The sequence below is a fragment of the Tamandua tetradactyla genome, chromosome 11, assembly GCF_023851605.1.
Source record: "Tamandua tetradactyla isolate mTamTet1 chromosome 11, mTamTet1.pri, whole genome shotgun sequence".
NCBI lineage: Eukaryota > Metazoa > Chordata > Mammalia > Pilosa > Myrmecophagidae > Tamandua > Tamandua tetradactyla.
This window is the reverse complement of record NC_135337.1, coordinates 90,643,533-90,663,991: the sequence shown is the minus strand read 5'-3', so window position 1 is coordinate 90,663,991 and position 20,459 is coordinate 90,643,533. Positions and strand designations below refer to the sequence as shown.

The 20,459-nt window shown below is 50.1% G+C and overlaps 1 protein-coding gene across 4 annotated transcripts in view; it reads right to left on the bottom strand.

Annotated features, from left to right (window-relative positions):
- Positions 1 to 728: 728 nt before the first annotated feature.
- DOCK6 (dedicator of cytokinesis 6) overlaps positions 729 to 20,459 on the bottom strand; it is a 58,346-nt gene continuing 38,615 nt past the window's right edge. For all 4 annotated transcript variants that reach the window (XM_077121761.1, XM_077121762.1, XM_077121763.1 and 1 more), the window contains 15 exons: positions 20,188 to 20,322; positions 19,760 to 19,912; positions 18,978 to 19,136; positions 18,751 to 18,851; positions 17,210 to 17,402; positions 16,988 to 17,131; positions 4,586 to 4,717; positions 4,478 to 4,492; positions 2,957 to 3,082; positions 2,785 to 2,874; positions 2,218 to 2,454; positions 1,790 to 1,933; positions 1,600 to 1,706; positions 1,348 to 1,509; positions 729 to 951 (listed from right to left, as the gene is read on the bottom strand). In XM_077121761.1, coding sequence (XP_076977876.1) covers positions 909 to 951; positions 1,348 to 1,509; positions 1,600 to 1,706; positions 1,790 to 1,933; positions 2,218 to 2,454; positions 2,785 to 2,874; positions 2,957 to 3,082; positions 4,478 to 4,492; positions 4,586 to 4,717; positions 16,988 to 17,131; positions 17,210 to 17,402; positions 18,751 to 18,851; positions 18,978 to 19,136; positions 19,760 to 19,912; positions 20,188 to 20,322 — 1,941 coding nt within the window. In that variant the 3' untranslated portion in view covers positions 729 to 908. The remainder of the gene's footprint in view (positions 952 to 1,347; positions 1,510 to 1,599; positions 1,707 to 1,789; positions 1,934 to 2,217; positions 2,455 to 2,784; positions 2,875 to 2,956; positions 3,083 to 4,477; positions 4,493 to 4,585; positions 4,718 to 16,987; positions 17,132 to 17,209; positions 17,403 to 18,750; positions 18,852 to 18,977; positions 19,137 to 19,759; positions 19,913 to 20,187; positions 20,323 to 20,459) is intronic.

Here is a 20,459-nt window from a genome sequence, read left to right as displayed (position 1 = left end):
CTGGCCTCGCTCCCCCCACCCCATGGTTCTTGGGGCAAGATACCCCCCACCACCAAGCTCCCGACACCCCCCCCCGCCCTTTGCGCTGTCCTCCCCCGCCCGCGGCCTCTGGGTCTCTGCGGGGGGCGGATCGGCTCCGCGGCGGGAGCGGGCGGGGCTGGCCGGGGCCCAGCTCGGGGAGGGCGCGCGGAGGGCGGGCGCGGCGGCGGCGGGAGGTCACCCTTCCCCCAGGCAGCCCAGGACTGGAGGCGTCCCGGCGCAGGCCTGGTCCGGGGTGGTGTGACGGCCGTGGGGCGGGGCCGGGGGCGAAGAGGCGGGCGGGTGGGGGTACGCGGCTCCGTGGGAATCTGAACGCGCTGTGGCTAAAGCCTGGCCTCAAATCCCAGCCCCACCAAGGTTTTATATCGCAGTGCCTCAGTTTCCCACCTGGAAAATAGGGACACCGACAAGATCCAGTGTCCCCAGCATTTGCAGATTTCTGCAAAAGAAAAGGATTTCTTTTGCAGAAATCCTTTAAGCAGCATTCCACCTTTTTGCTGTTCCCGGAGTCATTTGGTACAGGCATTCAGCTAGAGGTTGATAAATGTTACTCTTGTTTGCCATGGCACGTGACATTATTTGCATGTTGCCTCCCTCCCTAGAAAGTCACCTCCCAGAGGACAGGAATTTGGGGCTGTGATTGTCACTGTTGTGTCTGCAGCCTCCAGTGACCACACAGTACGGGTTGCTTATGAAAATCATTTTAAATTAGGAAAAAAAGTAGAAAGCATCAGTGCACTCAGACAAGGACAGACAGACCAGGGGAATAGAGGGCCCAGCCCTGTTGGCTCCATGGCCGTCCCAGGAAGGCACACAGTTGGCTGGTGTGGGTTCCTCTGGGTGTGGATTCAGCATCCCCACCCACGGGCTCAAAGGTCTGTCTTCCGAAAACTTGCTCTGTTCAGGGAGTTCCTAGGGGAAGAAAGAGGCAGGTCAGGACGGCCCCCAGACTTCCAATTCTTGAGTATTTCCAGCCGGCACTGCCTCTTATCCCCGAAGGATCCTTCTAGGACCTCCCCAGCCTCTTTCCATCTATTCTGGCTGCAGTCAGACAGATTCTCTCTTGGAATCCACCATAGGACCTCCAAATCACCCCCATTTGACAGATGGGGAAACTGAGGCCCGGAAAGAAGAAACCACATGTCCAGGAAGGGATGCAGTCAGGACTGGAAATGGCTCCCCAGAGCCTGCAGTGCATCAGCCGACGAGACCTGCTGCACATGCTCTGTGGATGGCAGCCCCTACGCTGTGTCTGTCTCTCCCCATCCCCTTTTGCCTTCTCTAGGGTGGGTGACCAGGGCCTGGCACCTGAGGCCGGGCGTGGCTGGTGCCAGCCGCTGGGGCAGGCGCTGGGTGAGCAGGGGCTGCAGAGCCTCCCGCAGGCGGCAGTAATGGCGCTCCAGTTCCCGGTGGTATTCCTTCTGATCCGGGCCAATCAGGGCTTTGTTTTTCCGCAGTGCATCCTCACACCTGAGGATCAGAGAGCAGGGGGTGCTCAGAGGCAGGACCGCAGGTGGGGGGTGGGGGTGAGAAATGTCTATAAATGGGGGCCGGGCCTACTTCTTGCAGAAATCCTTGAAACACAGCCGCAGCTTGTTGTGATGCCTGAAGAGCTTGGGGTCTTCTGGGATCTCCGTCAGAAATACCTGGGCCACCTCCAGGGGCCCCTGTTGGATGAGAGGGGGTGGTAAAGGCCCCTGCCTGGCCCCCAGCCTCCCTCGGGCTGCCTGCCCACCCCTGCCAGCCGTGCCTGGTTCACTGTGGGCCCCACGGAGCCCTGTAGCACCATCTGCAGCATCTTGGCATCCGGCGGGTCCTGCTCGGTGGCGAAGGCCAGCTCCCGCGTCTTCTTCTGCATGTCCTCAATGGCCACCTCTACCGGTGTCAGCACGGTCTGTGGGGCAGGGGGAAGGGGCGAGCCCGTGCTGGGGTCTTCAGGTGATCAGGCCCAAGCTGGCCCCAGGGCGGCTCAAACCCCAGGTGGGTGCTCGGACCAGCCTTGGGGCTACTGGGTCTGGGGTCTCCAGGCCTCCCTAGGTTGGAGGTAGAAGTTTGAGTCTGCCGATTGGGGCCTGGAGGTTGCAATCTGGGGTCCTCATACCTCCTCTCTCTCTCTCTCTCTCTCTTCCCCCTCCCCGGGCCTGGAGCCCCGCCCACCACCGCCCCGGCCCCGCCCACCTCCTCCCGGTGGCACACGCGGATTCTCGTCTTGATGTAGGGGAAGGCGTGCGCCGTGCTAAGCAGAGTCTTGCGCTTGTGCTGCTCTGGCAGCTCCCCGTGCGCCCGGCCGTCGGGGGTGAAGGGGGTGCAAAAAAGGAAGGTACGCAGGCCGTAGTTGCGGTCGAAGTAGGTCACCCGGTCCTTGAGCTCGTAGGTGTCGAAGTAGGGTTCCACGTAGGTGATCTGGATGTAGGCCTGGGCGCCGGCGGGGCGCAGGTGTGAGGGCTCCGCCGCCCGGATGCGCACAGCCGGACCCCCCCCACCTCCCCGCAGGGCCCCAGGCCTGGATAAAGGGGATCGGGACTTCCCTGCATGGGGGTTGGGTGGAGGGGCTTTGAATTGGGGGTTCCCAGGTCTCCCCATGTCTTCGTGTTTGGGAATCCCCTGAGGAAGGGGCTTTGGGGTTCCCTAGGGAAATGGGATTGGGGGTTTCCCAGACAAATCAGGAAGTGGTCTTTGGAGACTCCGTGAATATAGGATTTGAGGGTCCCCCCGGGGCGATGGTGGGAGCCCCTCCTCGCTCACCTTCTGCGGCTCGAGCTTGGACTTGTCCACAGGGTTCGAGTCTTTGATGATCGCCACCAGGCCCTCCCCGAACCGCTCCGTGTAGAACTCCTAGGGACACGGGGCTCGCGTGGGGGCCCCGCGCAGGTGCAGCCGCGCCCCCGCCCCGCCCGCACCCACCGCCAGGACGTGCCTCCAGCCGGTGGGAGATCTCGGCCAGCTTCGTGATGGACGGCTCCTTGTACACGAACTCCTGCTCGTCCAGGTCCCCGAAGCGGGCGCCGTAGAAGCCCACCCGGAAATACGTCCCGAACACGCGCTGGGGCTGCGAGAAGGGGCGGTTGTTACGGGGGGGGGGGGGGGACCCCTTTGAAGAGCTCCCTGCCCTGGGGGGGGGGGTGCCCTGATCCTCCCAGGGCCCCGCAGGCAGGATGCAGGGAGAAGCAAAATGGGGAAGAGAGGAGGGGGATGCAGAGAACCCTGCTGTGGGGGACCCCAAGAATATTGGGCCATGGGCACAGGCCGGGGTGTCTGAGGATATCGGGGTGTGGGCATGGGCAGGGGGACCCTGACCACCACCACCGAGTAGCCCATTGGTTTTTATCCCTAACTTTTCTGTACCACCCCCAAATCTGTGACTTCATCTAATACTAGCATCCCCAGTGTCCGTATTTCCTGCCTGCCCTGGGCGGTACTCCATGGACTGGATCCCAATAGGAAGTTAGGATTGAGGCTGTAGTGCTTATAGCCGTGTCCCTAAATATCCACGGGGCTGGATATACAGCAGGCACACACTAAATGCTTGAGTGGCCAAGGAAAGGCATGGCGGTGTCTGGCTCTGGCTCCCTTGTTGCTGGCCATCTCCCTAACTTCCTCCCACCCCTGGCCACAGCCCTAAGTTAGGAAGGAGGACCCCACCCCAGGAACTCCCCCACACACACCAGAAAACAAGAGGGGCAGATCCAGCTCACTCACCACGGCAGATCCGGGCACAATGGGGCAGTCATGGTGAAAGGGGGGGGGGGGGCAGAGAGAACAAGTCATGGAGAGGTCAGAGGTCAGACTCCCCACCCCCCCACCCCTGATTGTGCTGCCCTGTGAGGTCCACTCCACAGGTTGAGGGAGGGGGATTTGGGGAGGGGACCTGCCCGCCTCTCCCAGACCCTGTGCAGCCCGCCAGCCTGGACTCTGGGTTCCTGCCATCTTTGGCCAGAAAAATTCTCCCCAAACTAGGAGATGCCTAAAAATAGACCCAAGTGGAGGAGAGGCGGGAGGTGGCAGTTGGGGGGTGGTGGTGTATGAACCAGAGATGTGGAGCAGAGATTCTGGGGTGGGGTGGGGGGGAGAAGGGAGAGACAGAGACAGGGAAAAAGAGACAGAGACAAAGCGAGACAGAGATTGGGGGGGGGGGGAGACCAAGAGGCACAAAGAGACAGAGGCAGACAGAGTGATGAGGGAGGGAGTCAGAGCTGCCCTCCCCTTCCACCAAGCAGTGACCGAGCTGGCCCTGCCCGGGGAGGGCCATCTCTGGAGAGCTCCCAGCTGGGTGAGTCACAGGCTCAGATGCTGCCCTTGAGGTCTTGGGGGGGGGGGTTTGCGTCATTGCCTACCAAGCCCAGCCCCTGCAGTGACCTGGGAGGCCATGCTCCTCTGGCGCCCCCTGGTGGTCTCTGACCACTGCCGGCCAGAGGCGTGGCCACCAGGGTTGACTCACCTCCCAGCCAGAGCTCTGTAGGGAGAGAAAAGCCAAAGTCAACCAAGCCCACCTCGGTGCAGCCAGGGCTGAGGAAGTGGGGTCTGGGGAGGGAATCCTGGGCCCCACCTGGTGCATGATCTTGGTGAAGGCCTCCTGCAGTTTGCCATGCACAGCGGCCAGCTTCTTGTAGTCACGATGGGCTTCCAGAATGGGGGTAAGGGTCTTGTATACCTCATTCACTGCCTCGTAGAGCCCACCCTGGGGGTGGGGAAGGGGTGGGGAAGGGGTGGGGAACCCATCAGGATTCCCGGCCCCCTTCCAGCACAACCCTCTCCTGCCTGGAGCTCCTACCTCCCCTCTGTGTCCCCGTCTCCACAGCACCCTCCTCCAGGAAGCCCACCCTGATCACTCCACTCCAGATGGGGCACTAGCCTTTCCACGCGTTCTCCTCAGCCTTTTCCTTGTGAGTTTACCGAGTGTGCTCCCTATGTACCAGAAGTTGTGTTCATCTGCATTTTACCCCATCTTCCCTCATCAGCATGAGAACCGTGCTTTCTTCCCCCGTTCTCCAGAAGGGAGATGGAGTTTTAGGGACTTGGAGGGGCTCCCCATAGCCAGGACCCAAACTCCGACTCTTCCGACCTGGTGCCTATTCCTTTGACACCCAACTGCTTCCCAGAACGGGTCAACAATCACTGGTCATTGTCTACACCCCTGCCCCCAGCTGGCACCAACATCAGTCCTGGCTCCCGGCCAGTGTCCTGGGATGTTTGTTGACTGACTGTCAGAATGTCTGTGTCCACCCTTTGAGAATCCAGCAGAAAAAACAACAATGAAAACATCACAGGAGGGGTAATGGGTCTTGTTTTGTGGGTGCCTGATAGGGTGCATTAAGAGAAGCTGGTATCACTGAAAAAAGAATGTCATTGGAAAATATGGCCCTGACTGTGATCTGGCCCCATCATCTAAATACCAGTTTCCATAAATGCAGGGACCCGAGGAACAGGAAGAGTGACACCATAAGGACATAACCAGTCCAGCCCAGGCCAATTAACCCACTGGAACAAAGCCCCTGGATCCCCACCAAGTGGAAAGAAACCAATTGCCTTCATTCAGATGAGTGACAAGTTAGAAAGAAAAACTGGAGGAAAAAATTCCTCTACCTCAATGGAAAATCAAATAAAACGTTCAGGTCTTAACCTCTCAAAAAAATGCATAAAGCTCTTATTTTAAAAGGGGGAAACTGGGAACAGATTCCCAAACTGTTTTTTTTTTTTTTTTTAAGATTAAAAGAGACCTCAAAGTGTTTTGCAAGAAGATGGCAGAGTATAGGAAGCTCCAGGAATCAGTCCCTCCACCAAAACAGCTACTGAACAGGCAGGGACTGTCTGGATCACCTCTTTTGAAAGTCTGGAGTCTAATGGGACACTGTCCAGCATCCAGGGAAGAGCTGGAGGAAGAACCTGGTAAACTGTCATAAATAACGAATTTCAAGCCTCTCCTGCCCCCCATATAGCAGCTCCCACCCCCCACCCCCAGCCATAGCTGGCAGTGGTGGGGACTGCAGACTGGGCTCCCGGTGCAGCCTGCTGGTGGCAGGCTGTGCTATCAGGTATGTGCTCTGATTGCTGATCCTTGCTTTGGATTAGGTACTTCAATTGCCTCAGGGGCCACTGTTCCAATTACCCCCACCCAGGGAAAAGGGGCAGGAAAGTATTAAAGAGGCCGCACCTTTGTTTGTTTTTTTTCCTTTTCTCTTTCCATTCCCCAGTGGAAGCACAAATAGTTTGGAAAAGTCACAAATGAACAACTCTAGTCCTCAACAAAAGCAAGAAACTGAGTGGCTGCAGAGGAGTGGGAGAATGATATTTCCAAAGCTATAACAACATAATACTCAGAATGTCCAGTTCTCAATAAAAAATTGCAAAACACAGAAAGAAGAAGGAAAGTCTGGCATAAAAGAATGTGCCAGAAACCATCTCTGCAGAAGCTCATTTGTCAGAGGCTTTAAATCAACTGTCTTAAATATGTTCAATGAGCTAAAGGAATCCACATATACACAGAACTAAAGGAAATTAGGAAAAGGCTGCCTGAACAAAATAAAGAGGTAGAAATTATAAACAGAACCAATGGAAATGTTGGAGCTGCTAAGTACAGTAACTGAAATGAAAAACACAACAGATGGGTTCAACAGCAGATCTGAACAGGCAGAAGAAAGGGAGCAACAAACCTGAAGACGAAGATAATGGGGATTATCCAGTGTGAGGAGCAGACAGAAAAAATAATGAAGAAAAATGAAGAGAGCCTGAGGGATGTGTAGGACAGCATCGAGGATACAAGAAGGACCACAGAAGGAGAAAAGGCAGAGAGAGTGTTTGAAGAAATCATGACTGAAAACTTCCCAGCTCTGATGAAAGATGTGAATACAACGCATCCAGGAAGCTCAACAAACTCCAAGGATAGATTCTAACTGATCGGCATCATGACACGTTATAGTGAAATGGTTAAAATCGATAGACAAAGAAAGGATTTTGAAAACGGCAAGAAAGAATCAACCTGTCACAGACAATGGATTCATTAATAAGGTTAACAGCAGAATTTTCATCAGAAATCATGGCAGCCAGAAGACAATGGCATGACATACTTAAAACCCTTACAGAAATAAAACTGTCAACCAAGAATTCTACATCCCACAAAATTATCTTTCAAAAACAAAGAAGAAAGGAAGGCATTTACAGCTAAACAAAAGCTGAAAGAATTCATTACCAGAAGACCTGTCCTACCAGAAACGTTAGCAGGTGTCTTTCAGGCTGAAATAAGACGACACTAAAAAGTAACTGGAAGCCATAAGAAATAAAGAATACTAGTAAAGGCATCTACGTAGGTAGATTAAAAAGCTTGTATTATTACACTTTCAGTTTGTGACTCCTTCACCCCCACTTATGACTTACAGGAAAAGGTGTGAAATAACATTTTAAATCTATGCCAATGGGCATGCAATGTATAAAGATGTAACCTGAGCCAATCACAATATAAGGGGGAGGGGAGGAAATATATAAGGAGTACAGAGTTTGTATACTGTATTATTATTATTATTATTATTTTTTGCATGGGCAGGCACTGGGAATTAAACCCAGGTCTCCAGCATGGCAGACGAGAACTCTGCCTGCTGAGCCACCATGGTCCACCCTGGAATGGCTTTTAAAAAGGGAATTTAAAAAGTTACAAGTTTACAGTTCTAAGGCCATAAATATGTCTTAACTAAGGCATGCAGAGAAAGATACCTTGGCTCAAGGAAGGCAGACTGGGGAAGGCAAGTGGCTGGCATCTGCTGTTCCTTGTTCTCGTTTCCAATGCATCCAGCTTCTGATGCCAGTGGTTTCCTTTTCAAGCATTTGTGGGCCTTCATGTAGCTCCTCTGGGACACAACTCTGAGTTCTGGCTTGCTTAGCATCTCACGGGAAGACACATGGTGATGTCTCTGGCCTCTGCCTAGGCATCTGCTCTCTCTGTCGGCACTCCAGGCATCTCCAAACATCTGTGTTTCTGTCAGCTCTGAAGCAACTATTCTCCAAGCATCTGCATCTGAGGTTTCTCCAAAATGTGAGCTCTTTTAAACTAATCAAGACCCGAACCTAGAATGGGTGGAGTCACATCTCCATCTATTCAAAAGGCCACACCCACCATTGCATGGGCCACACAATCTAATCAAAAGCTTCCACCCTACGATATTGAATCAGGATTAAAGGAAATGGCTGCCCCTACAATATTGGATCAGGATTAAAACATGGCTTTTCTGGGGTACATAATAGTTTCAAACTGGCATATTCCACCCTGTGGATGCCAAAAAAAAAAACGTTCTTTCCATATACGAAATATTCTCTCCATCACCACATCACAAAAGCCTTAAACCATTTCAGTAACAACACAAATATCATACAAAGTAAAAAATAGTACAAAATCTCATCAAAGTCAGCTACAGGCCAGGTCTGCTCTAAAGTCAACATTCTCCTCTGGCTCCGGACCATGAAACTCAGAACAGGTTATCTGCTGTCCATATACAAAGGAGAGACAGACATAGGATACGTTTCCATTGCCATAGGGAGAAACTGAAAGGTCAACAGGGGTCACCAGACCAAAACATTTCCGAAAACCCTGCAGGGCAAACTCCTTTGGATTTCAAAGTCTGAGAGTCATTTATCCGTGGGGCTTTAGAAAGTGGCATCTCACCCTTTCCAAGGGTCTAGCAGCAGCCCTGCTTTCTCCAAAAGCTGGGGTGAGGACTGCAAGACTGGGGCTCGCTGAGGGACCACCTTTCTCTTGGCTCCACCCTCTCCAAGCATCAGAGCAGCACCCAGGATCTCTGCCATCTCCATCTCGGCACACTCAACCCCTCCAGAACAACGGGGTGGCAGCCAGGCTCTCCCCAGTTCTCAGTTTTGTGCTCCTTCTCTCCAATGCCTGAGGTAGCACAGCTTCTCTTGAGCATAAGGTGAAAGGCCCACACTCTGACTCTGGAGCAAACTTTCTCTCCAAGTGCATGGGTGGGTCCGCTCTCCTGGCCTGAGATTTCTTGGCTCCAGACCTTAGCTTCCATTGTTCTGAGTTTGAAGTCATTTTTCCTTCAATTTGTCCCATTCTGTCCCTTTTAGTCCAGACTGGCAGTGGTTCCATCTATACAGATCCCACAATACTCTTATGGTTTTCTATGCAGTATGCATAAACATCAGACAATAGAAGCTTCCACAGATCCTTTCTGGATAACTCCATCTCCAATTCTGCCTTTTCCTGAAACGGCTGACTGTTTCCGTATTTGGTTAAATCCACACGTGGGGCACTGGGGTCTCCCTTTTTGGAAGCCCCAAATTTTCCAGACCATTAATTTCTGTTTTCTCTGTACCCAAGAGGTCAGTTCTCAACTCATCTCCTTCCTCTCACATTTACTATAAGCTGCAAGGAGCTGCCAGACTCCATTTTCCACATTTAGTTTGGAAGTTTCTTCTGCTAAATATCCAAGTTCATCACTCTCAAATGCTGCCTTCCATCTATAAAGAATGCCTTCCTTCCAGTTTGTAATGACATGTTCATCATTTCTGTCTAAAGCCTCATCATAAATATCCTTAGAGTTCACCTTTCCACCAACAGTCTCTTCAAAGCCTGCTCTATAAACTCCTCATAACTCTTCCAGAATCTTCCCCTTATTCATTTAAAAAGCCGTTCCAACATGTTAGGTATTTGCAAACCACAGCAGCACCCTATTTCTCCAGTACCAAAATCTGTATTCGTTTGTTAAAGCTGCAGGAATGCAATATACCAGAAAAGGAACGGCTTTTAAAAAGGGGAATTTATTAAGTTGTGAGTTGACAGTTCTAAGGCCATCGTCCTAACTAAGGCATCTAGAGAAATATACCTTGGTTCAAGGAAGGCTGATCAAGGAAGGCACGTAGCTGGCGTCTGCTGGCCCTTGTTCTCAGTTCCATTGCTTTCAGCTTCTGATGCCAGAGGTTTCCTCTCTAAGCATCAGTGGGCCTTCACTTAGCTCCTCTGGAACACAACTCTTGGTTCTGGCTTGCTTAGCATCTCATGGGAAGGCATATGGGAAAGCGTTCCATGCGAAAGCATCTCATGGAAAGCCCTGCTGGGCTCTGCCTGCATATAGGATCTGCTCTGTCGGAACTCAGCATTTTCCAACATCCGTGTCTCCGTCAGCTCTGGAGCAACTGTTCTACAAGCATCTGCATCTGAGCTTTCTCCAAAACGTGAGCTCTTTTAAAGGACTCCAGTAAACTAATCAAAACCCACCTAGAATGGGTGGAGTCAAATCTCCATCTATTCAAAAGGCTACATCCATAAATGGGCATGTCACACCTCCATGGAAATAATGCATTCTAGTTTGCTAGCTGCTGGATTGCAATACACCAGAAATGGAATAGCTTTTTAAAAAGAGGAATTTAATAAGTTGCCAGCTTACAATTCTAAGGCTGAGAAAATATCCCAATTAAAGCAAGTGTATAAAGATGTCAAGATTAAGGCACCAACAAGAGGTTACCTTCACTCAAGGAAGGCCAATTGAAGTTCAGGGATTTTCTCTCAACTGGAAAGACACATGGTGAAGATGGTGACATCTGCTAGCTTTCTCTCCAGGCTTCTTGTTTCATGAAGCTCCTCTGGGGGCATTTTCCTTCTTCATCTCCAAAGGTCTCTGGCTGCCTGCGCTCTGACTCTCATCATTCTGAAGCTTTCTCCAAGTGCTTCCTCTTTTAAAGGATTGCAATAAAGTAATCAAAACCCACCTGGAATGGGTGGAGTCACATCTCCCTCTAATTAATCCCCGTAATTGGGTAAGTCACCTCTCTGAGGAGATAACCTAATCAAAAGATTCCAACCCATATTATTGAATAGGGATTGAAAGGAACAGTTGCTCCCAAAATTGGATTAGGATTAAAGCATGACTTTTCTAGGGTGCATAAATCCTTTAAAAGCAACACATAATCTAACCAGAAGTTTCCACCCTACAATATTGGATTAAAACATGGCTTTTCTGTTTTATATAATAATTTCAGACTGGCACTTGTACTACTGAAACTAGGCTGTTACTAGCAGAATTATGTTGTCATTGGTTTAAGATGTTTTGGTTTTTTTTGGTTTAAGATGTTATTGGAATAAGAAGGTAACCACGAGAAAATACAGAGAAAAGGAAAGAAGAAGGACTTAAAATGGTACACCACAAAAAGGCAACTAAATACAAAACATGTAGTAGTGGAATAACCGCAATGGATCTTTAGATTTTACACCAAAAGCACAAGCCACAAAAAAAACCCAGATAAAATGGATCCCAAAAGTAAAAACTTTTGTGCATCAAAGGACATTAGCAAGAAAGTGAAAAGACAACCTACAGAATGGGAAAAAAAAATATTTGGAGAAGATATTTCTATACCAATGTTCATTTTGTAGCACTGTTCACAATAGTCAAAAGGTGGAAGCAACCCAAGTATCCATACACAGACAGATGGATAAACAAAATGTGGTTTATCCAGACAAGGGAATATTATTCAGCCATCAAAGGAAGTGAAGTGCTGATATAGGCTACAGTAACACGGATGAATCTTGAAGACATCATGCTGCGTGAAATAAGACATACACAAAAGGACAAATATTATATGAGCTCTCTTACATAAAATTCTTAGAGCAAGAAAATTCACAGAGGCGGAAAGCAGAATAGTGGTTAAAAGGGGTCAGGGTGGGGGAACTATTGCTAAATGAGTATGAGTATTGGTTTATGATGATGAAATCATCTGGAAATAGCAGCAAAAGTTTCTCTGTATTGTAAAGGTACTTAATGTCAAAGAACTGCCCACTTAAAACGCTTGCAGTGATTTTTATGTTATGTATATTTTGCCACAATTAAAAATAAAACTTAAAAGAAAAAAAGAGGCTTCAGCAGCATGCCAGCCTTGTGTGGGACTTATATGAATTCAAACCCACCAACCACAAAAAGATAAATATTTTTTGTATTGAGATTAAAAGCTATGAAAGAACTATGGTTTCCTTAGTCACGTGTGAAAACAGTTTTGCAAAAGGGTCTTTATCAGCAGGGGATGCCCACGGAGGGGTCAGAGGGTGCGATGGCCAGCTACCTGGGATTTGTTTTAAACGGGAGCCTCTCGGATTCAAAGGGTCCCAAAATCTGTTAAAATGCGGGGCCTGATCTGCCCTGATGAAGAGGGTAAAGAGAGAAGCTGCAGGGCTTGGTGCCCCCACGGAAGCTTTGAACAACCAGTAAGAACTGGCAGAAACACCTTTCTCAAAGCTCCAGAAAACGATGAAAGGACTGGTGATAGGGCCAATGCTAAATTGAGAAAAAGGCTACTTAAAAACTGGGTGCAAGGCAAAGCACTGCAAAGGAGGGCCAGAACAATCAAAGGCTGTTTTCGAGCTCCTTGAGAAGTATGCCTCATTTGCATAGGGGTTCGCTCTGCAAAAATTCCCCTCCCCAGAAAAACAGAGCCACAAACAACTTGGGGAATGAGGCCCCTACTTCCCCCAGCAAAGGTTAATGCCAAAAGAATGCTCGATCAACATTCTTCCTCCATCCTTTTAAGTACTTTTTTTTTTTTATATCTTTTTTTTACATGGGCAGGCACCAGGAATCGAACCTGGGTCCTCGGGCATGGCAGGCAAGCACTCTTACCTGCTGAGCCACCGTGGCCCTCTCCATCCTTTTAAAAAACAAAGGGAGGAGATGTTGGGGACAATTAAAGTAACATGTATAAATTCCACCCTCAGCAATGCTGGAAACATGTAACATGGCTGCCAGGGCTGAGACAAAGAACAGCCTAAGCTATAATTTGCTTTCTTCACGGAAGTAGTAATAGTTTACACCAAAAAAACTAACTGTACATCTGCCCTCCACCCTAACAACAGCAGTCACCAATCCCAAATCATCCCTTTATCCTTATTCACCCAATTAGAGATCGCCGCCTATCCCTACTGCTACCCTCTCTCCTAGAGTATATATATACCCGGCCTTTTCAATAAACTTTTGCAGCTTGATCAGAATATTTGTCTTGCTGTCATTCTTCATGTCTCTTGTCCCATACCATTCCTCCCTTACAGGACTTAGAGCCTCGGTTGATCATCCTGCGGGCCGGGACAGAGCAGGGTCCAAACTGGGAACATGTGTTTCTGGCTTGAGGGACTCACCATCCCAGAGCTTGCCCCGTGGGTACAAAGCTCCCCTACGGAATGCTCTGGGACAGAAATCAAGTCCTGCTGCCTGGGGCAAAGGATTGCAGACTTAGAACGCATACTGCAATACTCAAGACCATGAGGAAACTGTTTTCTAGGGAAGAGGGGACATTTGGAACCATGTAAACGGGGGAATTTTAGGGCCACATGTGCATGCTGAAGAAAAGATGCATCAACAGAAAGTGAGGCCCCTATGCTTTGGCCTGGAGCTGTTTTCTAAACTCATTGTATGGATAAGCCTTGAAGGAGACCACTCACTCAGGCCAACCTAAAAAGACTGGGAAAGGTGTTTTCTTTTTCTTTTTTGTTTAGCTCCTGGCATTCAAGGAAAGTCCTGCCATAACACTACTCGCATGCAAGCTGAAGGAGCAGGCACCTCAGAGTCTAAATTCCAGGGATAACACATGAAATATCAAAATGTCCATGTTTCAACAGAAGGTTACAAAATATACAAAGAAACAGGAAGTGGTGGCTCAGGCAAAGAAGATTAAAGCATTAGAAACCATCAGTGAGGAGGACCAGACCTGGGATATATCAGACAAAAGCTTTTTTTCTTAAAAAAAAAATGCTCAAAGCACTAAAGGAAAACATGGACAAAGAACTAAAAGAATCAGGAAAATGATAGGTGAACCCAAAGAGAAAATAAATAGAGGTGGAAATTATGAAAATGAACCCAACAGAGCTGAAGAACACAATAACAGGAGTTTAAAATTCCCTACAGGGGTTCAACAGCAGATTGGAGCTGGCAGAAGAAAGAATTGATGAATTTGAAGATAAGGCAACTGAAATTACCCAACTGAGGAGCAGAAGGAGAAAGAATGCAGAAAAGGGAACAGAGCCCAAGGAACCTGTGGGACACCCTCAAATGTACCAATGTATGCATTGCAGGGAGTCCCAGAAGGAGAAGAGAGAAAGGGGCAGAGAGAATTTTCAAAGAAAAGATGGCTGAAAACTTCCCAAATTTAATGCAAGACATGAAAGCACACATCCAAGACACTCAATGAACTCCCAACAGTATAAACTCAAAGAGACCCACGCTACACTGTTACAATCAAACTGTCAAATGCTAAAGATAAAGAGAGAATTCTGAAAGCAGCAAGAGAGAAGTAATATGTTACATACAAGGGAATGTCAGTAAGATTAAATGCCAATTTCTCATTGGAAACCATGGAGGTAGGAAGGCAGTGGAATGGCACATTTAAAGTGCTAAAAGCAAAAACTTGCCAACCAATAATTCCCTATCTGGCAAAACTTTCAAAAATGAGGGAGAAATTGACATTCCCAGATAAAATAAGGCTGAGGGAGTTTGTTACCACTAGACCTGTCCTACAGGAGATGCTAAAGGGAGCTCTGCAGGTTGAAAGATAAGGACACTTAGACAACTGATAGAGACCATACAAAGAAATAAAAATCTCCAATAAAGATAATGATATGGGTAAATATAAGCACCAGTACTTTTTTTTTCTCTTTTGCATGGGCAGGCTCTGGCAATCAAACCCAAGTCTCCAGCATGGCAGGTGAGAATTCTGCCACTGAGCCACCGTTGCACCGCCATAGCGCCAGTACTTTTGTATTTTGGGTTTATAACTCCATTCTTTACTTCCTACAGCATCAAAAAGGCAAATGCATAAAATATAATGATAAATCAGCAGTTTTAGGCTCATCATATATAAGCATCGTTTGTGGTAAGATTACCTAAAGGTGGACAGAGGAGTATAGAAATAACTTGTGTATACTGCTGAAGGTGAGTTAATAGCAAAGCAAAGGAGATTGTTATAGATTTAGGATGTTAAATTTAAGCCCCCTGGTAACCACAAAATATCAGAGAATATGCAAAAAAGTCACAGAGACAGAAAGTAGAATACAGGTTACAGGGCTGGGGGGAAGCGGCAATGGGGAGTTTCTGTTTGGAGTAAAGGGACAGTTCTAGTGATGGATTGTGAATGCGATGAATCCCATTGATGGTCTGCTTGGGAGAGGTTGGGATGGGAAGATTTATGTCATATTCATGTTTCCACAATAAAGAAAAAAAAAGAGAAAGAGACACAAAAGAGGTGACAATTAAATGCAATACATTACGCTAAATGGGAGCTAAAGATAGAAGGAAAAAAAAAGGCTCAGAGGGACTGTGCTGGTTTGAAACTGTTATGTACCCCAGAAAAGCCATGCTATTTTAATCCAATCTTGTGGGTGTAGACTTACTGTGGGTGGGACCTTCTGACTAGGTTGTTTCCATGGAGATGTGACCCTACCCATTCAAGGTAGGTCTTCATTAGTTTATTTTTTAAAGAACTCACAGAGACAGAGCCCAGAACCAACCCAAAAAGAACAGAGATGAAACCAGAACGCAGACAGTTGGAGATGCAGACAGAAATACCCCAGGTGCTAAGCAAGGACTCACAGAAATAGCCAGAACCTGGAGAGAGCCAAAAGAAGCTAAGAGATGAAATCCAGGGTTTGCCCTGGAGAAGCTAAGTGAGGACACACAGATGGTTACAGAGAAAACCACTGGAATCAGAAGCTGAAAGCAACAAACTAGGTGCAAGGGACTTAGATGCCAGCCATGTGACTTCCCAGCTGACAGAGGCGTCCCAGATGCCAGTGGCTTTTCTTGAGTGAAGGTATCCTCTTGTTGGTGCCTTAATTTGGACATTTTTATCACTTGAGAATTGTGAACTTGTAACCTGATAAATCCCTTTTGTAAAAGCCAATCTATTCCTGGTATATTGCATTCCATCAGAATAAGCAAACTGAAACAGGGACATTAGAAAAAACTGGACTAAAGAACATCAGTGTTAAATCAATGCTCGATTTCTCGAACTTGATAACTGCACTTGAGGTGGTTACATAAGCGAATATCCTTTGTTCACAGGAAATGTACATAGTTCAAGGAGTATGATGTGTGCAGCCTACTCTCAAATGTTAGAGATGGATGGATGGATAGAGAATGATACGGCAAAGGAAGCAAAATGTTAAAGCTGATGGATCTGGTTATCTGGGCATGTGGGGGAAACTGGAGTTCTCTGTACCGGGATTGTTTTTGTTTGTTTGTTTGTTTGTTTGTTTGTTTTTCTGCATGGGCAGGCACCGGGAACCGAACCCAGGTCTCCAGCACGGCAGGTGAGAACTCTGCCTGCTGAGCCACCGTGGCCTAGGGACTGTATTACTTTTGCAACCATGCTGAAAGTTTGACATAATTTCAAAATAAAAACAAAAAACAATGCAGGCCTAATTCAGAGGGCTGGGGGCGGGACTCAGGACTCTGCATTTCTATCAGCAATAGCAAGGGTTTAAAAAAACATCAGCGAACAGCCAGGTTTGGTTTCTTCTATTTGTGAGCACTACAGCTGTTGCATTTGCCTGAAGTATTTTTCTACATCAACAAAGAAAAACGAAAAATAAAATGGTGCCATAAAAAACAAAAAGAAAGAAAGGTGCAGGGCAAAGGGGAAGAGAAAGAGGAAGGCAGAAAACTGACGGTTTCTGGATGCAGGGGATGGGAGAGGAGGAGTGGCCCAACTCTCTTCTCCTCTAGAAGTTTCTGTAATAAAAAGGTTCTCAATAGTAGCTAAGTGTGTTGAGCGCTCAGTGCAAGCAGAATTTGAGCTGAGGGTTTTTTGCGGGGAGAAAAGCAGACCACGGGGTCTCAGCACTCCAGTTTTCCTCTCCTAATTCTCCTCCCGGAAGGGCTGGCCTCGAGTGGCCCCGGTGTCCGGGTATGCCCAGGGGGCTGCCTACCCGCCCGGGCCCCGCACCCCGAGCCCGGCCCCCGGGCCTCACCATGGTGAAATAGGCAGCCGCCTGCTCCAGCAGCCCCACCAGCCCCAGCTCCGTGAAGTGCTTCCCCGAGCAGAAGCCCTCCTCGTCGGGCGACAGGATGTCGTCGGAGACAGCGGATTCCTCCAGCACGTTGGACGAGATGTTCTGGGGGCAGGGGGAGGGCGTCAGGTCCCGGCCCCCCCAACCCGCACCCCGCCCAGCCCCCGCCCCCCGGCTGCTCACCTGAAAGGAGACGCAGCCCACGGGCAGGTAGCGGCTGTCCTCAAGCAGGGCCAGGTACTCGGCCACCAGGGCGGCTGCATGCACCATGCACTGCGCGGCCTCTGCGTGGTTGCCCAGCTCCGCGTGCTTCCCCGCCATGTTCTGCAGCCACGTCAGCCGCAGGTCCGGGGAGCCCTGGTAGCCCCGGGCGATCCTGAGGCCCAGGGGAGAGGGGACGCGAGGCTGGGGACGCGCCTGGCCGGCCGCCGCCCACCGCTCCCTTGTCCACTGCCTTGACCTCCACCGTCGGTCCAACCAACCAGCCAATCCCTTCTCCTGTACCCCATTCACTTGTCCAATCTCCACCCGTCCATCCCCTCACCTGTCTCGTCCTCTGGCCTATTCCTCTATTCACTTGTCTCACCTGTCCTCCCCACACCTGCCAATCCCCTCACCTGTCTCCTCCCCTACCCCCCTCATGTATTCCTCTACTCATCTTTCTCCTCACTTCTCCTTCTGCTACCTTTATCTCACTGACCAGCCCATCTCCTCACCCCATTTACCTATTTCCTCACCTGTTTCATCATTTGTCCATCATCTCATTTATTCATCTATTCACCTGTCTCCTCACTTGTCCAGCCCCTCACCTGTCCATCACCTCACCTGTCCAATGCTTACATCTGTCCAACCCTCACCTGTCCATCCCCTCACCTGTCTCATAATCTAACCTACTCCTCTATCCAGTTGTCTCCTCACCTGCCCAACCCTTACCTGTCCATCCCCTCACCTGTCTCATAATCTAACCTACTCCTCTATCCAGTTGTCTCCTCACCTGTCCAACCCTCACCTGTCCATCCCCTCACCTGTGTCCTCCCCCACCTACCTCATGTATTCCTCTACGCATTTTTCTTCTCACTTCTCCTTCTGCTACCTGTATCTCACTGACCAGCCTATCTCTTCATCTGAACCCCCTTTACCTGTTTCCTCACCTGTCTCATCATCTCACTTATTTCTCTATTCACCTATCTCCTTACCTGTCCAACCCCTTCCATGCCTACCCCTTCACCTCCTCCTACGTGGCATTCTTTCCCTTGTCCCTAGGCCAATCAGTTTACCTGTGGAACCTCAGCCACCTCCCCCTCACCACTGCCCTTGCTTATGCACCATCTCACCTGTTCAGCCCAGCCCCATCCCTCCCATAGGCCCCTGACCTTCCCTGCCTCCACAAGCTGTCCACCCCTCTCCCACTCCTCCATTTCTTCTTCAGTATCTTTCTCCTCACCTCCAAAGCCCTTGTTCTCCTGACCCAACCAATCCTTCTCTCGCTAGCACCCCACCTGCCTCTCTCACCTGGCCCCTTCACTTGTTGTCCCCTCTGTCATCCTCACCTCCTCTCTCTACTCCTTGGGCTCCCTTTTCACCTGTCCATTCACCTGCCCCCTTCTTACTTGCCCTTCTAAGCACCTGCTCCCTCTTCCCCTCCTCACCCATCTATAGGTCCATCTCCCTCCCTTTCCCTGTCAGCCACGGAAGGGGCTGAGGGGCCACCTGGCCCGTCTCACCTGTACATGAGGTCGATGAGCATCTCGGGGTCCTCCTGGTGCTCCTTCATCTTCACCGTGTCCGTCAGGATCATGTGCAGGTTGAACATCAGGTCCTGGACCTGGGGCCGGGGGAGGGCCGGGGAGGGCCGTGAGGACGCCGGGAAGGGAAGGGACCACGGAGGCGGGCTTGGGAGCCAAGGTGGGGAGAGGGGGCAGGCACCCAGGCCACCGAGCGTGGGGGTCACCTGCTCGGCGAAGTTGCTGTCCCGCAGCCCCACGTCCTCCTCAGCGTACGTAAGGATGGTCTTGAGTGAGCGGCGCAGGTGCCCTTCACTGAAGTTCTGGGTCGTCCCCACCAGAGATGACAGCGACATGGTCACTTGCATTTTCACACGGGCAAAGTTCTGGGTGGAGGGGATGGGCAGGGGAGTGAGATACACCTGTGAGATGGATTAAATCTCATCTGGTGGTGGGAACTCATCTGTAAATGGAACCCGTTGGAGATGAGGTGATGGGTTCAGGTCTGGGCTTATTTAGGAAGAGGCTGTTTGGATGGGCCCCAGCGGACTCCGCCCTTTCCCTTCGAAAGAGAAGTCAGAAGTCAGAGAAGGATGGAAGAAGAGTTTAGAAAGGACATCGCCATGTGATGGGGGGCACAGATGCAAGGATGGGGGCAAGGACAAGCCTGCACCGAAGGCACTGAGGCTGGACAGACAGCACAGCCTTGCCGACGCCTTGATTTGGGACTTCCAGCCTCCAAAACCACGAGCCGAGAAATGCTCGCCGTTGAAGCCAACCAGCGTGAGAAATCTGCCATGGCATCTCTGGCAAACTCGGACCCCACCCCATGCCTCACCCCCTTGCCCCCACTCTCCCTCCACATTATGCCACCATATCTGACCTCCACGTCCTGCCTTTTACGCTTCACACTGCCTCTTCCTCTTCCCTTGGGGAACCCCAGTCAACTGCCTGCCCCGAAGTCTTCGGCCCACCCGCCACCCTCTGCCCTGCCTCTGCCTGCACTTACATTGCCGATTTCAAAGTTCTGGCGCATGAGGAGGTAGAGGGAGGCGCTAGCATGCGTTCGGATGGTGCTGACGCGGCTGCCGCAGTGGCGCAGGAGCCTCAGGCAGAGGTCGGCACACAGCTCTGTGTCTTCTTCGAAGAGCAGCTCTGGGAACTGTCCCCCGCCAGGGCCAAGACAGACACTGCTCAGCCCCGGTGGAGATTTGACTAGGGTATGTATGGGGGGGAGCATGGGCATCTGCGTCCTCAGATCTGGGATTAAGTCCTCACTGTGTGACCTGAGACACGGGGCCACTCTGAACCTCTGTTTCTTCCTCTATAAAATTATGACTAAGGACTGTCTGCTTCTTGGGGTTGCTGTGACCATACAGTAAGCGCTTAGTGAATGGGCTGGTCTTATGACTGGTGGTCGAGGAGGACAGCTCTCACCTTGGACACCAGGGCCCGTTGTGTGGCAAGGCCGTGCTGCAGAAACAGAGCACTCTGGGAACTGCCCAGACTGTACAACACAACCTTCAGTACTGCGCCCAAGACACTCTCCCGGGCTTCTGACAGCATCACCGTCTTGACGGGGAAGAAGAGATCAGAAATCCAGGTGTTAGTGATTGTCATGGTTATGGGGGCGGGGATTCAAGGAAGGAGAGGGATTATGGGGTCAGAGGTTGAAGGTCAGAGATCACAGGAAACCATGGTAGGGTCTG